We start from the raw sequence: 18,029 nt of genomic DNA, 5'->3' as shown, positions 1-18,029 counted from the left end.
GTTTTTTTCTATGTATAATGCGCAAAACCTAACTAATTTATTGTCCTAAAATCTGGGGTGCGCATTATACATGTGTACAAAAAAAAAAAAAAAGTTTTTTTATTTTATCCGGATATGATATGGAGGCCGCCATTACAGATGCGCTTTCTTCTCTGGTGTTCACTTCAAACACGCTCCATACGAACACAATGCCCTCGTATCAGACGCTTGCTCGACCACCTGCTCGTTTGCTGTCACAATGTACCCTACACAAATCCAAAACATTTCTTCGCTAGTTTGCTAGCGCATGCGCAGTGATACTGACCAGCAGAATAACATCCGGTTGTTCCCAAAGATGATATTTTTTCTGAAATAATTTTACATTTACGGACTTAAGTAGGAGTCAAAATTTGGGTGCGTATTATACATGGGTACAGGCTTTTTTCCAGCATCAACATGCCATTTTTAGGGTGCGTATTATACATGGGGGCGCATTATACATGGAAAAAAACGGTATAAAGCGCACTGTGTTTTTTTGAGTAAAATGTACGTTTAAGTGCGCCTAATAGTGCGGAAAATACGGTAGTCCCCTCCGGACAGCGTTAGACCTTGGTACGCCAAAACCAGCAGACACAGAGACAGCTTCTTCCCCCAGGCTGTTGCTCTGATGAACTCGCACCACTCTTACTGTGCAATAACACTATGTGCACTTTGTACTATGTCCCCCCCCTCTGCATCCATTGCAGCCTGGTCATCCTGGATAAGGGACCTTCCCATCTGTGGTCTCTTCTCAAGGTTTCTCATTTCCCCTAGCTGGAGTTTTGCGTTTTTCCTTGCCCTTTTGGGAGCTTAAGATCAGGGGATGTTTGAGAATATTTGCTATTTCTCACACATCCTGAGTGTTGTTAGTCACCTAAATGTTAAACAGAGGGTGTGATTTACCGAAGTCAAATTCCTTGTTTGGCACGCTCAAACATGGCGAATAAAAAAACTCTTGAATCTTGAATCTCTTGTGGTACATAGAATGGAGAATTGTCACAATATTGGAAATCATCAATAATATATGTATATTATATTTTCGAATATCAAATATCCAAAATGAAATGGTGGTTTTTGGGCTATTCCACCAGATAAAACATGTCTTAACATTTATGTCACTTCTATAAATAACTGTCACTTGTCTTGAATTTCATTTATTTACAAAGAGTGAACTGCTGGCACAATTCTATAAAATGTAGCTAACTGACCACAAGTGCATTTTTTTCCCCTCACAATTTTTTGTCCACAAGACATTTCTTTAAGAAGTCAGTCATGGTGTTATACACGTGCTTGGTGGTGCCAGCCAGACTGTGGTCCTTGTCCGTGTACCACTGAAAGCACAAGAGGAAAAATATCTATCACTGACACTATTTCCAAGCAGCAGGAAAAGAACGTTTCACCATTTTCCATCCATCTACGTTCATTCACGCAATCGACGAGGTCAATATTACCTCACGACTTCCCTGCGAGCCAATATTTACCATGGACTCAAATTGCACATTCTCGGCAACCAGAGCTTTGGAGATCTCTGCCGCGTGCTGGAAGTGAACATTGTCTACGGGAAACACACACGGGCGCTAACGTTATTTGCTCGTCCCATTTTCCGTCCCGTCAAACAAGAGTCCATTTGTGCAAGAGAGCGTTGTGTAGAGGCGAATAACATGAGAAAACAAGATGGGGTGAACTTACCGTCTGCCGTGCCGGCGAGAAGCAGATACCCTGCACTCTTGAAGTGCTTTGCTCGGGCTGTTACCGTGGAATTCTGCTCAATTACAGATTTTGTTTGTCACACCAGATTTCAGACTCATGTCGCTCTAATCTGACCAAGAATCAGCAGTTCTGGACAATTTAACTATACCAATAAAAAAAAAATAATCTAATTTCAAATGTCAAAATTGTTTCCGTCTTCTGATTGGGCGCCCAGAGCACGTACAAGTTCCGACATTAGAATAACTAAATTAAAAATCAGGTTGCCACTCCGAAAGCGCGGCGTGCCAACGGAGAGCTCTCCTTTCATCGTTTTTACCTCATAAGCAACTTTGTTCTGTTGAGGCATGCCCATGTAGCGCTCTGTGTACACGGCATCTACGGGCAAAACAAGTCAATGTTCATTAGCAACATTTAAATTATAGTGCTGTGTTGTTATTTGTACGGAAACAGATTTTCATTGCAAGTGCAGAAACGGTCAGGAGTCCAAAAATCTGAAATATAAAATCGGGAAAAAATATTAGCAAGCTGCTAGATACAAACCATAATATTGTGACTACTTTCCATTTTTTAAAATTTACAGAATTATTATTTTTTTAAACGTTTCGGTAAGACTCGTCAAACACAATCCTTAATTGAATGAAGGCAGTGTTAAAAAAAAAAAAAAAAAAGGAATTCAAAATCTTGATTTAACATACAATCTGAGATGAATCGTCAATTACTACGCCGCATGCAAACAGGTGTTGTCAGGCGGGCACGCGTATCCTCAAATGGAAACTCAATCCGCTGCCAAGCCAAGTGGCAGACATAAACTGGCATGTCGCTCCAGTCAGCAGATGTCCAACAGCAGTTGGCAGAATTCACTTTTTAAGTTTGTTTATGCGGGAAAAACATGCATCTGGTGTGGAAACTCCAGTTAATTTACAAGGAGGGCGGGTGGTAGAGGTAGGAATATTTAACAAATAATCTCACGATGAGTATAAATATTTAGCAGCTCCAACACAGCAGAAAAGTTGCCACTGTGAAGAAAATGTTTTAATTAGAAATGGTAAGTTTATTAAATGTGCTTTTGCTTTTTTTGCTTGATGGTTTACCCACCGTAATATTTCCAGTTGGCAACCGGAGCAACTGCGATTCCGCACTTGAAAACTCGAGTTCCGGCGCCCAGTGCCATTGAGGAAACGTAGCCGCCGTAGGACTGAAAACCAATGAGGGAAAAATTATACAAAAAAAAAAAAGAAAAAGAAAGATCAAATCCAATGTTGGATTTACCCAGCCCCAAATGGCTATCCGGTCTTCGTCGACAAAACGCATCTCTGCAAATTTCCTGAGAACACACCTCAGCCATGAGCGGTGAATTTGGGCTCTGTTCAAAACTCAAGACGTTATTTTCTACCTGGCCGCCGTGATTTGATCCTCCACCTCAATCGTTCCCAGACGGTGATAGATGGAGTGCAAGATCGCATCGCCCTGGTAACCGCTTCCTCTTCCGTCAAATTTTGCCACGATGATCCCGTAGGTGCTGGCCAGGAAGGTGCCCCAGTTTAGCTTGAAACGATAGTCCACCCTCTGACTGCAGGGGCCGCCATACCTGCGCCGCACCATTAGTTAAAATGCCATTTTCTCCCAGCGCTTTTGTTTACTTACACATCAAGAAGAAGCGGGTACTTTCTGGAGGATACGAAATTAGGTGGTAACAGCATCTCATACCAGAGATCTGTTGGAGGAAAAAAAAAAAAGTCTTTCAATCAATTATATTGATCACTAACCGGGGATCCACTTACCGAATCCTGCAATTTTGATGGTGCCGTACTTCATTTTGGGCATCTGGTATTTTCTGAGAGTTTTCTCAATTTCATTGTTATCTTCAAGAATGACTGGCGCTACGAAAAAGTACAACCAATATTACCAATAATTTGGGGGAAATCACAATTTCCTGTTTGCTGTTTTTGACAGGAATAATAAACAATGTAGACTCCAAATTTCAAAAACTTTCCATTTTTTTGTGAGCCAGTTTTCATATATTTTTTTCTTTTTCCATTCACTTTGTGTTTCGTGAGCTATAACATAGTTGAACTCAAAAGGAGTGGACAGAGGGTATCGGCCCATTTGTAATGGCTGGGCTGACAATGAACTCGTGGCTGGTAGACGACCTGTGTGTGTGTGTGTGCGTGTGTGTGTGTGTGTACGTACGAACACTTGCACCTGTCCTCCGATTGTTAACCAGCATGAAGCGGGGCAAACCCGGTCCTGATTCATACAAAGTGTGATAAATCCACACTTATAGTTGACAGAGCGTAACATTTGTGCACAGGTGCGTGCGTAACTGACCGTAACATTCCATGCGGTAATATGAGGCGTCGGTGCTGAAGTAAGCAGAGTTGTACTGACACTTGTGCTTGTCCACGTGGCAGCTGAGGCACTGGCGAGGGGACGGGACGATGCCGAGTGCCACCCTGATACGCACGCAACAACTCAGGTGGGCAGTGGCACTCGCATCAGTTCGGATGTGGTAAACGTGTTCAGGTAAATGTCAATAATTGTAGTGTATTTTTAGATTATAAGACACTTACCTGTAAACGTGTCTCCTCATGGGTCCATCCCCATCCTCATAACCGACAAAATATCTGTGGGAACCATTTTAAAATGTCAATAAAATGTTTTTGTATTTATTTTTAACATTTGATTCCATTAAAAATATCTTTAAATGTATAATTCTATTTTTTTTAAATTAAATTATTGTTATTACAAATAATTATATAATAAATTATATAAATATAACAAATTATTTAAATACCGTGATTTCCCATGCATAATGCACAAAATTTAACTAATTTATTGTCCTAAAATCTGGGGTGCGCACTTTTTTTTTTTTTAAATCCGGATATCATACGGAGGCCGCCATTACAGATGCGCTTTCTTCTCTGCTGTTCACTTCAAACACGCTCCATACGAACACAATGCTCTCGTATCAGACGCTTGCTCAATCACCTGCTCGTTTCCTGTCTGTCACAATGTACCCTACACAAATCCGAAACATTTCTTTGCTATTGAGTTTGCTAGCGCATGCACTGTGATACTGCCAGACAGAATAACATCCGGTTGTTCTCAAAGATGATCTTTTTTCTGAAATAATTTTACGTTTACGGACTAAAGTAGGAGTTCAAATTTGGGTGCGTATTATACATGGGTACAGGCTTTTTTCCAGCATCAACATGCCATTTTTTTTCATTTTTTACATGGGGGCGCATTATACATGAAAAAAAAACGGTATATTATAAATATAATTATTATGAATCTGACTGAATATAATTCTTACTCACATGGCATCTTTGGTCAATTTGGATATGTATATCACTTCCCATTGGCCCGAGGTAACCGGTATGGCCTTGCCCTTCAAAAAATGTTTTGAGTCAGTAAACATCAGTCTGTACCAAGAAGTTCTTAGAACTTTCTAGAAAAGCTAATGTAGTGTTATTAGAACATTTACACATTTTGCCCTTTACTTCACTAAAGCCAAATAACTCAAATAAAAAATCCCTAATTAAACCAAAGGGCTTTTGTGGCCATTTTGTTCTTCAGATTTTCAGAGGCCTAAAAGTTACATTTTTAGAATTTTCCCCAAAATTTGGTTGATAAAGAAATGTTACTGTCCAATGCACATATTGCTTACCTTGTGGATGAAATGAATATGTTTGTAGCCATTGGCGGCACTTAGCACTTTGTAAAAACCGATGTCATCCTCAGTAAAAAAAAGAGGCGACGGGACATACTGCAAAGGGAAGAAAAAAAACATTTTGCCTTTGGGTTTGCGCTGTTATTTTTGTCATGCCACCTGTAAAACTTACGTGGCCCACCCAGCCCGTTTTGCTGATATGCTCGAACTTCTACACAGATGGGAAACAAAGTCTGGAATTATTTGGCGTGTAATCGCGTTCAAATGACATCGATGAAGGGAAAGCAAAGTAACCTGAGTGTCTTTCCATTTGTCCTCCTCAAGGTCGTAAATCTGCACAAGCTCGTAATTCTGCCTTCGGGTGACCCACTGCACCGCCAAGCGATTGTCGTTGACCCAGGTGACCGAAGTCAAAAGGTAATCCCTAAACACAAAGTGAAAAGAAATGAAACACGCCGCTGCCGCTTCTGCCGCTATGAAAATACAAACCCGGATCTGAGGGAAGCGGGGGGCTGGATGAGATGTTTAGGGGCGTGCCCATCGTCGGTATTGACCACAAACAGTTTAACCCTCGGCAGAGCTGTGCCCGCCTGCAAGAAATTCACCATTGTGCATATTTGTGATAAAAGCCAGAAACACTTTTAGACTTTTTTGGAGTTTGGAATCGCCTCAAGATTCTTCTTTTTTTTTTGTGGGCGTGAGATCAACTTTAAATTGTTACTGGGATGCTTTCTCACCTTTGGGTATGGAATTTCCACATTTGTAGGGTACTGCGCGCCTTTGAATATGGGATAAGCGATTTTCTGAACCTTTCTATCATCAAACTCCATGTAGGCCAAACGCTTTGTGGTTGTTGACCACCACAAGGCTCCGTTTGATGCAAACACCTCCTCTGGAGATAGAAGCAAGCGCAAATTCAAAGACAGGCCAATGTGATCATTTTGTGCCATATAAAGTCTAAGAATTTGTTTTCTTCTTCTCACCCTCATACACCCAATCAGGCACTCCATTCAGGATCTCATTCTTTTTCCCATTCTTGGTCAGTTGTACAGATTTGTCATTGACGGTTGCTTTTAAATAGAGATTGTAGTCGTGCACGTAAGCCTGCACGACAACACGCACGCGACGTTAGCTCACGGGCGCTGAGGCCGAAGCAACTACATAAAAACGCAGAGGGAACTCACCAATTTTTTCCCCGCTGGCGCCATGCTCAAGTACTGCACCGTAGGCGGAAAGGTCACATTTTTATCAAACACCCTGCAGTTAAACGTGAAGTAGAATTACTAAGAAGTAAATCACAAAAGACTTTTTATCTGGGGTGGATTTGCGCTACTCATTTCAAAGATGGCTACTCACCCAGTGTCTAAGTTAAAGAATGAATAAGAGGCCGTGTACGAATGTCTCCATTGCTGGTGGGTTGAAAATACAATTGATTATTCAATTTCCTGACATTGATTTTATTTAACAATTCATCAATTATGGGCTAAAAAATAACATCTCGTTACTATATTTACGAGTATATTTACTAGCAACTACCACTAGATGGCAGACATGTGTCAGTTGGTCTTATACTGCTCTGTTACATGAGTAGGCCCAATATTTTCTTTTGGGAGATTTGGAACTAAAAATAGTTCCCCAAAGATATCAGCATTTTTAACGGAGTATACAAAACGAGTTCTTGCACCTAATTATTTAGTTCTTGAATGCTAAATTTTGTACATGAGCGCCATTTGCTCTATTTTGCTCACCTTTGCGTAATTGTGTTCTAACACAGCATGTGTACGATCACCCGTCAACAGGTAGTCAGTGGCGCCCACTTCCGCCTATAACAGACAATATAAATAAAGCTATCTAATTGCAGGAATGTTTGATATTTCTCTTTTTAGATTAAATAATCATAATACAAAAGTTGAATTGCTCAAGTATAGCTCCTTCGTCTTTGCTTCCGCATTGTAGATGTAGACGTTGCCATCTCTTGCTCTGTGTAGATATGTTGTATCTGCAGTTGTAAAAAAAAAAATTTAAAAAAAAAAGGCTTTGGTTCTGACACACATGGACAAAGTCTGTCTTATGTTAAATGTTCTCAATACCTGTCAACCAGTACAGATTGTAAGCTCTCCACCTAATCGTGTCATTGAAATAGTCATCAAAGCCGTAAGGCACTCTGGGGATATGTGCTCCTGAAAGAAATTTGGTACACGTTGTTTTGACATCACATTCACTTTAACGAATCAGATAAAACCATTTATGTTAGTAGTTGCCAGTTTTGTGAGCCCATAGCGGTGTTTCAGATGTGTTATAGCATTAGACTTTAACAATAAAGAGCTTTTGGTTATTTCGTGTTTGTTTTTTTATTTAGTTATACAGAGAATTTCAACCGTTAATGGCGACTTTAATTTTTTTTTTTTTACATTTCAATCAATTGCTTTGTCTGAAAGCAACACGCAAACCAAAGTCACACCTGCTGCGCACTCGCACGACGCAGCAATGAACGAAAACAAGCTTGATTGCAAACATAATTCCTTCATCAAACATAATTCCTGACGGACTTACGGCTTAAAATCACCGCAGTCACAGTTACTGCAGTGATGAAAGCAGTCGCCCCCAACAGCGCCCACACCAACTGGTTCCCGCAGCCCTGTTAGAGGGTCACACCATAAATGCCCCAACAATAAAAAATATATATCAAAGTTTACAACTAATAACAAGTAATGTACTCGTACTGACCATGAAGCTGATAAAAGTCAACTTGGGCCTCTTCAAGGCTCCCCCGTACTCCAAACTTGATCGTCTATAGTTCGTCTCTCGCTCCAAAAATTTTAAGCTGGATAGAAATGCACGAAGCCAAATGACAAGAAATGTGAGCTCCCGTTCCGTGTGCGGGTTGTTGAAGCTGACTTCTCACTTACCGCGTTGCATTCCTATGGAGAGTCTTGAACCAGGCGCAAGCCTTTTTTCAACGCCGCTTTGAAGACACGCTTTACACTTACGCACGCACGCGCGTACGTGCGTAAGTGTAAGTTCTTTTTCATAAGATCGTCGGATGTTTTTTTTTTTGTCGCGTCACTTTCATATAGAAGGGAGCACGCGCATGTTTATCTACATCTTTGATTTTAATTTTTTGTACAGTGTGAGCACGTAAGATTGTGCACGTTTTGCTCTGCTGCGTGTTATTTTCTTGTCAGTTTTGATGAGCAACACGACTCCAAAAAGTAGAAGTAGCCATTTATTTGCCCAAGGAAAGTCATGCAGCTTCAAAAGTAATAGTGACAATGGGGGGGAAAAAGTGCTTAAATGCAATGGGAAAAAAGTATAGCTGTTATTAAAAGGCAATTCTCTCATTTAACAGGGAATCGACAAATACAGTAGTGGAAATCAATGTTCTGTTAAAATCAGCCCGCCCGCAACACCAGTGAGAATAATCCATGCTCAGAATGGAAGCCATACTTGTTTGAACAGTGATTCTACTCTTTAAATTCAATAAATAAAGGGAGGGGGGGGCCCTTTCATCGCAATAACTCCATGTGAAAATACACGAAATACACAATCCCTAGGTAATGGATTTTTTAAAACAATTTTCAAATAGGAATCAAATTTTTTGGGAAGGTAAAAAAAAGATCAAAAGTAATGGGATCACATTTAAAATTTTAACATTGTACCAATTCTTGTGTTTACAGTAAACAAATCATGTTTTGTTCCTCCTCCAAACGAACAAATTTATCATCTGACACTATCAGGGGTGTCAAATCCAAGTCCAGTAAGTAAAAACCCTGCCTAAGTTTGCTTGTAAACCCAGGTGCTGCTACTCAACCAACAAGCCAGCAGGTAAACAAGCTCTGGGGAACTTGCGCTTGTTTACCTGAATCATCTCTTCCTATACATTTAAAAAGCCATTTTCTGTAGGTGTAAAAAGCAGGATTACAGAGGATGGCATTCAATCATTTTCAATCAAAACTAGGCTGTGCGTATAACTTCTTGTTCTTCTAAATTGACATTCCTCAGAGTATTTTGTGTGCCGCCATCTAATGGTCAGGAGTGTAATTACACCCCAAATATGACAGTTAGTTAGAATTATAAAAAAAAAAATCCGTGCGTACCAAACCTGGCAATGGAGAAGGTTTTGCTATATTCTCACTGCTCGTGCGACCTCTCAAATTTTCCTAATTAGAGCCAGCATCTTCCAATGTTTTTCTTCTTACGCTTATCAAATGCAAACAAAAGCAAGCCGCACTAAGGAATCCCATCTAACAGTTTGATTAGTGTATTGTTTCACGACCGAAAATGTGCAAACTGTTCAAGATTCAAATTCTTCGTCAGAATCCAGAGCCAAGCAGCTGGCGTGCTCGGTGTAGTCGAACGCCGGGAACTTGGCGGGGAGATCCCGCCACTTGGTGTAATTGCTGAACTTCTTCTCTTTGATTGTCACAACAAAATTCTTCACATGTAGGCAGGGGCACTCGATTGCTCGGTACATCATCATTGTTCCCCATTTCTGCAACACAAGGATGGCTTCAGAAATTACGGGCAAAATTGTTTGGAAACTGTTAGCTAGACTCAGAGCGCCTAAATAAATAAACATGTTTTCTTCAACACTGTTGGAGTAATATTTCATTATGATTTATTATGTGTTATTATACATTTGTGATCGCTGTGGAAAGTCTGTTGTGACTGACAAACAGGAGCAGAGGGGCCGAAACTTGTTGCCTCTGCCTCTGCCTGGCCCCAGTTGATCTCAAGCCGGCAATAAGCGGAAACCACCGGAGAAGACGTTACTGCTGTTAGATGACATGATGAAATGATGTGCAAAATAGCTTATCTGTTAATGTCTGCTTGCAGAGACTCTGCAACAAAAACATATAAACAAATGCTGATTTCCCCATCCCTTAAAATTATGTAACTTAGGGACCCCAAACCAAATAAAAGTGAGGTTGATGGGAGAGGTGATTGGGAGTAGTTGAGACCAGCGTACGGCAAGCGTACGTCTCTCCTATTTCTCCTTGCGGGGGTAATTGTGGGAGAACCATACAGCTCTCCTAATTCTTCTCACAAGAAACCGAAAACGTCTTATCTCGTTTTTGTTTGTGAGATGTTTAGGAAATAAACCTAACAAATACTGTTTAGTGAACTAAAAAGAAGTGAAATATAGTTTACCTGTCCACAATCTTTGCATGCTATGGTGCCATTGGTTTCATAGTCAAAAGGTTCCTGAAGAGAAGTGTTTCCTTTCTGGATAAATAGTTCCCTGTAAGCAAATTGTATTTGTGAGAATCTTACCATAGTGGCAGCATACATGTACAGTATAAAAATAATGCTTCCGGAGTTGCACAAAATATCCTCACATATCAGCTCAGTGATCTCCACGGGTGCTTTTATTTTGGCTTTGCCACAGATGTTAGTATATAAAGAGTTTCACTGTGTGGCCAGTTTAGGATAAAATACAAATGTACAACAGTTTCTACCTAAATTGTGATGAAACGTTGACATGGTGCATGCCTTTAATGATTTGGATGTCATCACCGGTGCAGACAATCTTGCTGCAATGTCGGCAGCTTAACTTCACCTCTGACGGAAGCGCAAGCTTTTTATGTTTCTTATTATTTGTCATTCTCATCTTGTCTTCAAGAAGAGCCTGCATTTGATATTCTCCGATCTAAGGTAAAGGAGAAAAAAACAACAACTGAAAACTATCTCAATGCGATGTCAGGGAATTAGTTTAGAGGAGACATACCTGTTTGTTATATTCAGCAGGATCCATTGCTTGGATTCTCGTGATTGCTTTGCTCATCAAATTCACTCGGTAGTCATTGACAGATTCCCTCTCAGTCACTCCAGAGCCTTTCACCTCAATCACGATGTAATTGCTGTTCTGAGCCCGAGCTCTGCCTTTAGCCTGCAGAAAGTTATAAAACGGTGGACAAGCAACGACCATTGGAGCGATCTCACGGTCTAGTTTAACGTGATAGATGGTAGTCTCTAGTGGTAGTCGTTACAAAACTCAAATAATGTCCCACTCCATTCTTTCATGGAAACACGTACAGACTAAACAATAGGTGGGCCAGGATTGACCCCTGGGGAACTCCCAGACAGTTACCAATTTCAACAAACTATGTCCTGTTCTCAAGATCTGTCTGGAGCCAGTTTAAAGCAGCTTCTTACATTGCTACCCTGCGTGATAAGAGCACTAACCTGTATCATGGCAATGTCATTGGTCACACAGCCATAGCGGATGACAAAGTTGCAATCCGGTATGTCCAAACCTTCCTGTGCCACCGAGGTGGCGATCAGCAAGTTGACATCACCGCTGCGGAATTTGTTCAACACAGCCTTCTGTTCTGTCTGATGAAGATAAATAGGTACACATCAGTAGGAGTGCTGACATTGCGCAACAGGTGGCGCTGTGTTCTCACAGATGTCATCGGTTTGACAACACTCTGGTTTCCGCCGCCGATGACGTAGGACACTTTGACGCCGACGTCGGCAAATTTGGGATTCTCCTGAATCCAGTGACTGAGAGCGATGGCGCTTTGTCGCATTTTGGTGAAAACGATTCCCCTGGCATCCTCGGTGGTGGTGAACTGATACAGAACGCTTTTTTGTAGTTGTGACAAGCTGTCATTTTCATAAGATTGGTTCTCAGAAAGCTTTTCAAGTTCCTTCTTGTTTTCTGTAAGAAACAAAGCGAGGCTTGGTTTACGAGGCTTAACATTTTTGTTGTCATTTAAACGGCAGCAACATTATTCTGATACCTCGGAATAACTTGAAGAGTTCTCTCTCAGTATCGCTAATTTTTATGACGTGTTCATCATCAGGGCTGGATTTACTCTTCAACTCTTCCTCATGCTTTTTGTTCAGGAAACGGAAGGCATCGCACATGCGGATAGTGTTGCTGACTATCAGGGCGTCGTTGTATCGCCGAAGATGCTCCATGCAAACTCGTACTTTCTGATCTTCCTCTTTGGCCGCTAAAAAGGAGACCCAATGTTACCAGTGCGCAATGAAGGAAGCAAGGAAGTTGCTCACCTTGTTGCTCGCGTTGAACCACCCACTGTTCGTAGCTCTGAGAGCCAAGCTCACAGGTGGGACTCAGCTCGGCATGCATTTGAATCACGTTCATGATTTTCTTGATGACATCACCAAACGGGTCCTGTAAAAAGTGCGCGGTATGGCGCAAACATCAACGTCTTGTCGATGACATGAAATTTAATTTTTCGCTGACGAACCTTTTCTTTGTCCTCAACGTGTACAATTTTTTTGTCAGGTTCCTTGCTGTAATTCCCGAGATTCCCAGTCCAGATTTGAGAAGCATCCAGATTGGCACAAATCTACAAAAGAATTGGTGAGTAAATCATTTTGATTCATGTTGTCTCGAGCCAAAAAGGTGTTTCTAGTTTTGACCGGTATGTAAGGGAGACACTTTATGGCTGCACATGCCAAGGTGGAACATTAGAAACAGCTTGCGAGAGAAATTTTGACAGATAAGCACAGTGGAACGTTTGCCGTGGGATCCACTTGGATTTAGAAGTTTGCAATTCAACCAGCTGTCTGGAAAAAATCTAACTCAAGGATCAACGATGCATGTTAGCTAGTAAGCTAGCTTCTGGTGGCATTATTGGCTTAAGAGATTTTTTTCATTTTTTTTAGCAAATGATTCAGTGGACACGCCTACAGTGTTTGAAGATAAAGTTTCAAATTTTAGACAATTGAGCCAGAACATTTTGTGATTAGACACGGAAATGTCTATTTTGTTTTTGCAACACCTTTCATGTTGCCCTTACCTGCAAAATGTAATCCTCCGCTGCCTTCAGTACTGTTGCGTCGCCGACCCCCAGCGAGGCCGTCATGCCCAGGATCTGAGGCAGCGGCACAATCTCCTTCTGCTCTTTCAGCATAATCCTGTTCTTGTTCTTCTGCTTCAGGTAACGCATCATCACTCGGTTGTAGACCTCGTCCTTCTTGGTGTGATGACACTCGTCTATTATAATCAGGGAGATATCTGCGGAATATAAGACAAAAAAAACATACACATGAATTCATTTACAAAGCAACAAATACATACATACATACATACATACATACATACATACATACATACATACATACATACATACATACATACATACATACATACATACATACATACATACATACATACATACATACATACATACATACATAAATAGTCCGTAACAATATTTAAAATCAAATCATGTCATTTGAGGAGTCAGCATTGTGATGATCCTCAGAGGAACCAAAGAGCGTCGGCTTGATGTTTTGTAAGTGATAGATGTTCTCATGTGAATTTCATCAGCCCCACACTGATGGCTGGAACAGGCGTGAGAAGTAGAAAACCAGCAAAAGGAAAAATGAAGATTAAAAATAAAGAAATAAATAGAAAAGCACGGGCTTCCAGGCGTTTCGACAAACAGCATATGTTCCACTTTGGTGGCTATTCCACCTTGGACTGTTGAGTGCCAACAAAAGCCGGACGACTTTGACAGGATCCTGTCAGGTATTGTCATGGGAGAGGCTTTGTGTCCTTGCTATTACTAAAAATATCAATATTTTACACTTAAAAGTTTTAAGGCCACATTTTTACTGAATGTAGTGGATTTCATTTAGCGTCTTTTTTTTTTACTCAACCAGCTTTGCTCTGCTTTAGCACTAGCATCGTTGATATTCTCAAATATATATAATATGAATATTTATTCATTTGATATCTTAAAACAAGATGACTTTCATTGAGAACGACAACCACATCTGCAATACATTGCACATTTGAGTTGTGGTGATGTCACTTCATAAATTTAACTGATTAAGAAGCATCTGCGATCCCTTTATTGAATCATATGTATGCGTTTTTACAAAAATCGGAGAATGCCCAGTGGGCATACATTGAATTCCGAGTTTCTTTTCCAAAACACCGCGAGCCGCTTCACAATCCTACGGACTTTGCAGTATCAGCAGAAAAAAAAGTTAGGGATTAAAGTCGAGGAATTCCTCGCGCTACAGCGGAGGCCAGATCAGACGAAAGTCGTTTCAAATCATACCCTTCAGATGCACTCCCTCGTCCTCTCCTTTGAGCGTCTTCTCCAAGTAGTTTTCCAGAATCTGGGCTGTGCAAATGATGACGTCGTTGTTCTTCACAATCTCCGTGAAAGAGATTTTGTGCATAGATTGCCCACTGACTCTTTCCACTTTATACACGTGCTTCAGAAAGGGATGGAATTCGTTGGTGTAGTGCTGCTCAACAAGTGGAACCTGTGTACCACCACCAATTTGTCACTAAATGCATTAGCGTTGGCATTACCATACATATTCCAAATTAAAAGAGCAAATAGCATTTTCATTCCAAGTTCAGCAAGATGTTTGGATTGAAAGATGTAAACGGATTGTAGCTAATTGTTTTCTACATTATGAAAATTTATTTACGTACCATATTGACCAGAAGGACCACTTTGCCAGTTTTCCCCTCTGCCCTCTTGCGGTCCAGATGCTTGCGGGTAATGTAGACCGCTATCCTGGTTTTACCACTTCCGGTCGGGAGGCATATGATGATGTTTTTCCCTTCCAAGGCAGGTTTAGCCACGTCCATTTGATAGTCTCGAAGCTCAATGTCATCTTTATCCAGGTCTCCATTAACTGCAATTATAGGCATAATAAGGCTCAGGAAAATTACGCAATTGTTTTTTTTTTCTCCAATCATGTGATTTTTGCCCACGGTGTTGGTATTGACAAGCGTGTTTTAAAATGGCATTGTAAATCTATTTGAAGGGAAGATTTGTTTATGGAGTTTTGGTATAATTAGCCAGCTAGCTAGTGTATAGCTAACTAGCGTGTAGGTAGCTCATTGAATTTATATCGTACAAGCTGCCCAAGTGCATTTTGAATATGGTTCTCTTAATATTGAGAAAATTGCCACGCTAATATTTACCGTATTTTCCGGCCTATAAGGCGCACCGGCCTATAAGGCGCACCTTCAATGAATGGCCCATTTTAAAACTTTATCCTTATATAAGGCGCACCGGACTATAAGGCGCACCATTAATGCATCATGTCAGATTTTTAATCCAAATCAAATCATTCTCCATTTTATCTTTTTTATTTCAACTTCAGACGGAAACAAATTACTTTATAATCATAAAATAATGATCCATAGTCTTTTTGAGTCATGATTCATAGTCTTCAGCGGGCCACTTATGATTGAGTTCATGACACAATGCTTTGGGCCAGTTTAAATTTAGGAATTTGGTCCATATATGAGGCGCACCGGGCTATAAGGCGCACTGTTGGTTTTTGAGAAAAATTTAGGTTTTTAGGTGCGCCTTATAGGGCGGAAAATACGGTACTTAAAAGTACTATTTTATTTAAAAAATATTGAGGTAACTAGCACTGCTAAGATGCACCCCTATTCTTTATACGCTTAATTTAATGTCCACCAAAGGATCTCAATATGTGGAGCAGATGATACTGAGGCATAAATTCAAAGGCTTCCATAACTCAAAAAAAAAAAAAAAAAAGCAGTTGAATATTCACTGAAATATGAGAACATGAAATGTTCCAGGAATTTTGAGGCACTGCGTTTTTTCGGCGAAGCTTAACATCTGCATGCCATTATCATCAGACACCTCCATTTTCCCAGCATACTTGTGACTGCATGATTTCATCCGTTTGCGAATGTTGCCATGCGGGCCGATCCATCCGAGGCAGACGATTACGACACATTTTTTTGTTTGGCAAAGTAGAAGGGGGGTAATGAACACTGCGAGGGCGGAGCCCCTCTTTCTTTTTTACCGATGTTGAAAGCGCTGATATCAGCAGATTATATTGATCAGGCCCTAATAAAGAAGATGTGATATTGGCGGCAATATGTTCCCAGTCTTCCAATGGGCAGTGATGAACCCATATTGAGCCAACATATGCTTTTCATTTGACTCACTGGCTCTGCTCTGTCTGCCTTCTTTCACCTCTGAGTGCTTTGTCACAGAACACACACAAAGCACATTTGCCAAGGACCACACCACTGAGGCACACGGATCTCTTGAAAACTCGCCGTCCTTTGTTGCTCCAAATCCAATTTCCATTTGAACTGCTTTGATTGCTCCTTAACGTGAGCTTTGTTTTCAGCAAACATTAACACCTAGTGCAGATTGCTGGAAGTCGAGCGAGTGAGTACGAACTGTTCCCACCTGGTGGCAAACGCTCTAAACTCCTGCTTAACTTGGGTGCGGCTTCTTCACCTTCACTTGCTTCTTCACTTTGGTACAAGTCTGAGGAGATGACAAGTGAGCAAATCAGCAGAGTGGTGGACGCTGGACAGTAAAGTTATGACAAAAAACATCCAACAATGATGATTATTAATAGACTGGGTCTTCAACAAGGAGTACCTATGACGTCATCCTCAGTGTCCTTGTCGTCCAAACGCTGACATGTAGAACTTTCTGGATTGGCCTTCCCTGGCTCACTTGTTGTAGTCTTGGCTTTTGTTTCGCAAGGTGGCGACAAGATAAAAGTCTCAGAAATGTTGTTGAAAAAGATTTTTTAAAAGGTGTAGGTTGTTCGGAATTACAATAAAGTATTTTGGTAATTTCACATAGGTTTAAGTTATTAATATTGGGTGTATACGGCAGTCCCCACGATTTACAATTGACAGGTTCATTACGTACTGTTGTGTGATGCGCGTGAGCCCCCTAGTGGTTACCTGCGGTATCGTCAGAGAAGCCTCCCATCAGTTTGTACAAATCATTGTGTTCAGTATCGCGCAGAATTTGGACAAATTGCGAGTACCATCCCGGGGGACACCTCACGATTATTTTCAGAAGTTCACGAGCTGCGTCTCTCTGTCCTTTATTGGCTGCTAAGTGAAGGATCTGGAATATGAACATAAAAAAATATGGCCTATTAGAATACAGTGTATGTTATTTCAATCTATATAATTGTACTGTCTTCACTTGGAGTTAGATGATTTGGATTGTTGGAGTCTCTGTACCTAAAGAAGTGACTGTATTTTAGCGGCTTTTGTCTGCCACCTTGTGGTCATGATTGAATTTCGTTTTGACAGCTCTTGCTCTAAAAAATAAAAACGAAACGTGTACTTACTTGGTCTTGGTCGTACTTGGGGATGAGCTCTCTCGCATAACACATCGTGCACACCTCTTTAGTGTCCATGCACACCAGACTGGGCACAAGGATGTCAATCATTCGCATACAGATGTCATTTTCGGCTTCCACCGCGGCGTCAGGCAGCTTTCCCCGCATGACGTCGGCCGCATGTGAGCATTCGGCGTGGGACAAGGCGTCCACGAAGGCCTGGAACCAGCCTGCCGGGTGCGGTTTGCGGAGCACGGCGCCGATCAGGACGTCCACCGCCGCCGAGTTGCCATCCTTGCGGGCCCTATGTCGGATGTCTTCTTTTTGCTCCGGTTCGAGAAAATGCAGATAGTCCAAAACTGGCTCCACTGCGACGTACGCTCGGAGCCTCGGCCGAAAGCTTTCGATTAGATTCTCATTGATTAAGTTGTTCTCAGATACTGACATTTTTAAAAGCCTGGTCGCTCTCCAATGAATCCAAGCCCTGTGTTTCTTTTCTGGTAAAACGAAAGTAAACTTTCGTTCGCGCAGTTCTCGATTC

At 41.1% G+C, this 18,029-nt stretch overlaps 2 protein-coding genes across 6 annotated transcripts; both read right to left on the bottom strand.

Annotated features, from left to right (window-relative positions):
• Nucleotides 1-1,156: 1,156 nt before the first annotated feature.
• fap (fibroblast activation protein, alpha) lies at nt 1,157-8,452 on the bottom strand. Of its 3 annotated transcripts, XM_061286607.1 has the most exons (27): nt 8,311-8,452; nt 8,129-8,225; nt 7,955-8,039; nt 7,492-7,581; nt 7,306-7,400; nt 7,150-7,224; nt 6,758-6,810; nt 6,586-6,658; nt 6,385-6,505; nt 6,139-6,293; nt 5,891-5,991; nt 5,696-5,825; nt 5,574-5,612; nt 5,399-5,497; nt 5,049-5,119; nt 4,299-4,352; nt 4,057-4,181; nt 3,919-3,975; nt 3,510-3,608; nt 3,373-3,442; nt 3,122-3,316; nt 2,998-3,052; nt 2,824-2,923; nt 2,045-2,103; nt 1,708-1,780; nt 1,470-1,573; nt 1,157-1,349 (listed from the first exon to the last, which is right to left on the bottom strand). In XM_061286607.1, exons 2-27 carry the CDS (start codon nt 8,129-8,131, stop codon nt 1,248-1,250), a joined length of 2,283 nt encoding a protein of 760 aa, XP_061142591.1. In that variant the 5' UTR covers nt 8,132-8,225; nt 8,311-8,452; the 3' UTR covers nt 1,157-1,247. The 3 variants fall into 3 exon arrangements, with proteins under 3 accessions (XP_061142591.1, XP_061142590.1, XP_061142592.1); XM_061286606.1 differs by lacking the exon at nt 8,311-8,452 and having other exon boundaries at nt 8,129-8,300; XM_061286608.1 differs by lacking the exon at nt 8,311-8,452 and having other exon boundaries at nt 1,500-1,573; nt 8,129-8,300.
• Nucleotides 8,453-8,614: 162 nt separating this feature from the next.
• On the bottom strand, nt 8,615-18,007 carry ifih1 (interferon induced with helicase C domain 1). Of its 3 annotated transcripts, none has more exons than XM_061286603.1 (16): nt 17,498-18,007; nt 17,100-17,268; nt 16,786-16,878; nt 16,588-16,668; nt 14,835-15,040; nt 14,449-14,659; nt 13,177-13,394; nt 12,622-12,723; nt 12,422-12,545; nt 12,148-12,363; nt 11,809-12,065; nt 11,588-11,737; nt 11,130-11,291; nt 10,861-11,051; nt 10,553-10,643; nt 8,615-9,893 (listed from the first exon to the last, which is right to left on the bottom strand). In XM_061286603.1, exons 1-16 carry the CDS (start codon nt 17,933-17,935, stop codon nt 9,696-9,698), a joined length of 2,907 nt encoding a protein of 968 aa, XP_061142587.1. In that variant the 5' UTR covers nt 17,936-18,007; the 3' UTR covers nt 8,615-9,695. The 3 variants fall into 3 exon arrangements, with proteins under 3 accessions (XP_061142587.1, XP_061142588.1, XP_061142589.1); XM_061286604.1 differs by having other exon boundaries at nt 14,449-14,608; XM_061286605.1 differs by having other exon boundaries at nt 9,850-9,893; nt 10,895-11,051.
• Nucleotides 18,008-18,029: the final 22 nt, after the last annotated feature.

The sequence above is a fragment of the Syngnathus typhle genome, linkage group LG9, assembly GCF_033458585.1.
Source record: "Syngnathus typhle isolate RoL2023-S1 ecotype Sweden linkage group LG9, RoL_Styp_1.0, whole genome shotgun sequence".
NCBI classification, from domain to species: domain Eukaryota; kingdom Metazoa; phylum Chordata; class Actinopteri; order Syngnathiformes; family Syngnathidae; genus Syngnathus; species Syngnathus typhle.
Note: the sequence above shows the minus strand (reverse complement) of the source record. Positions and strands in the feature narration are given on the sequence as shown.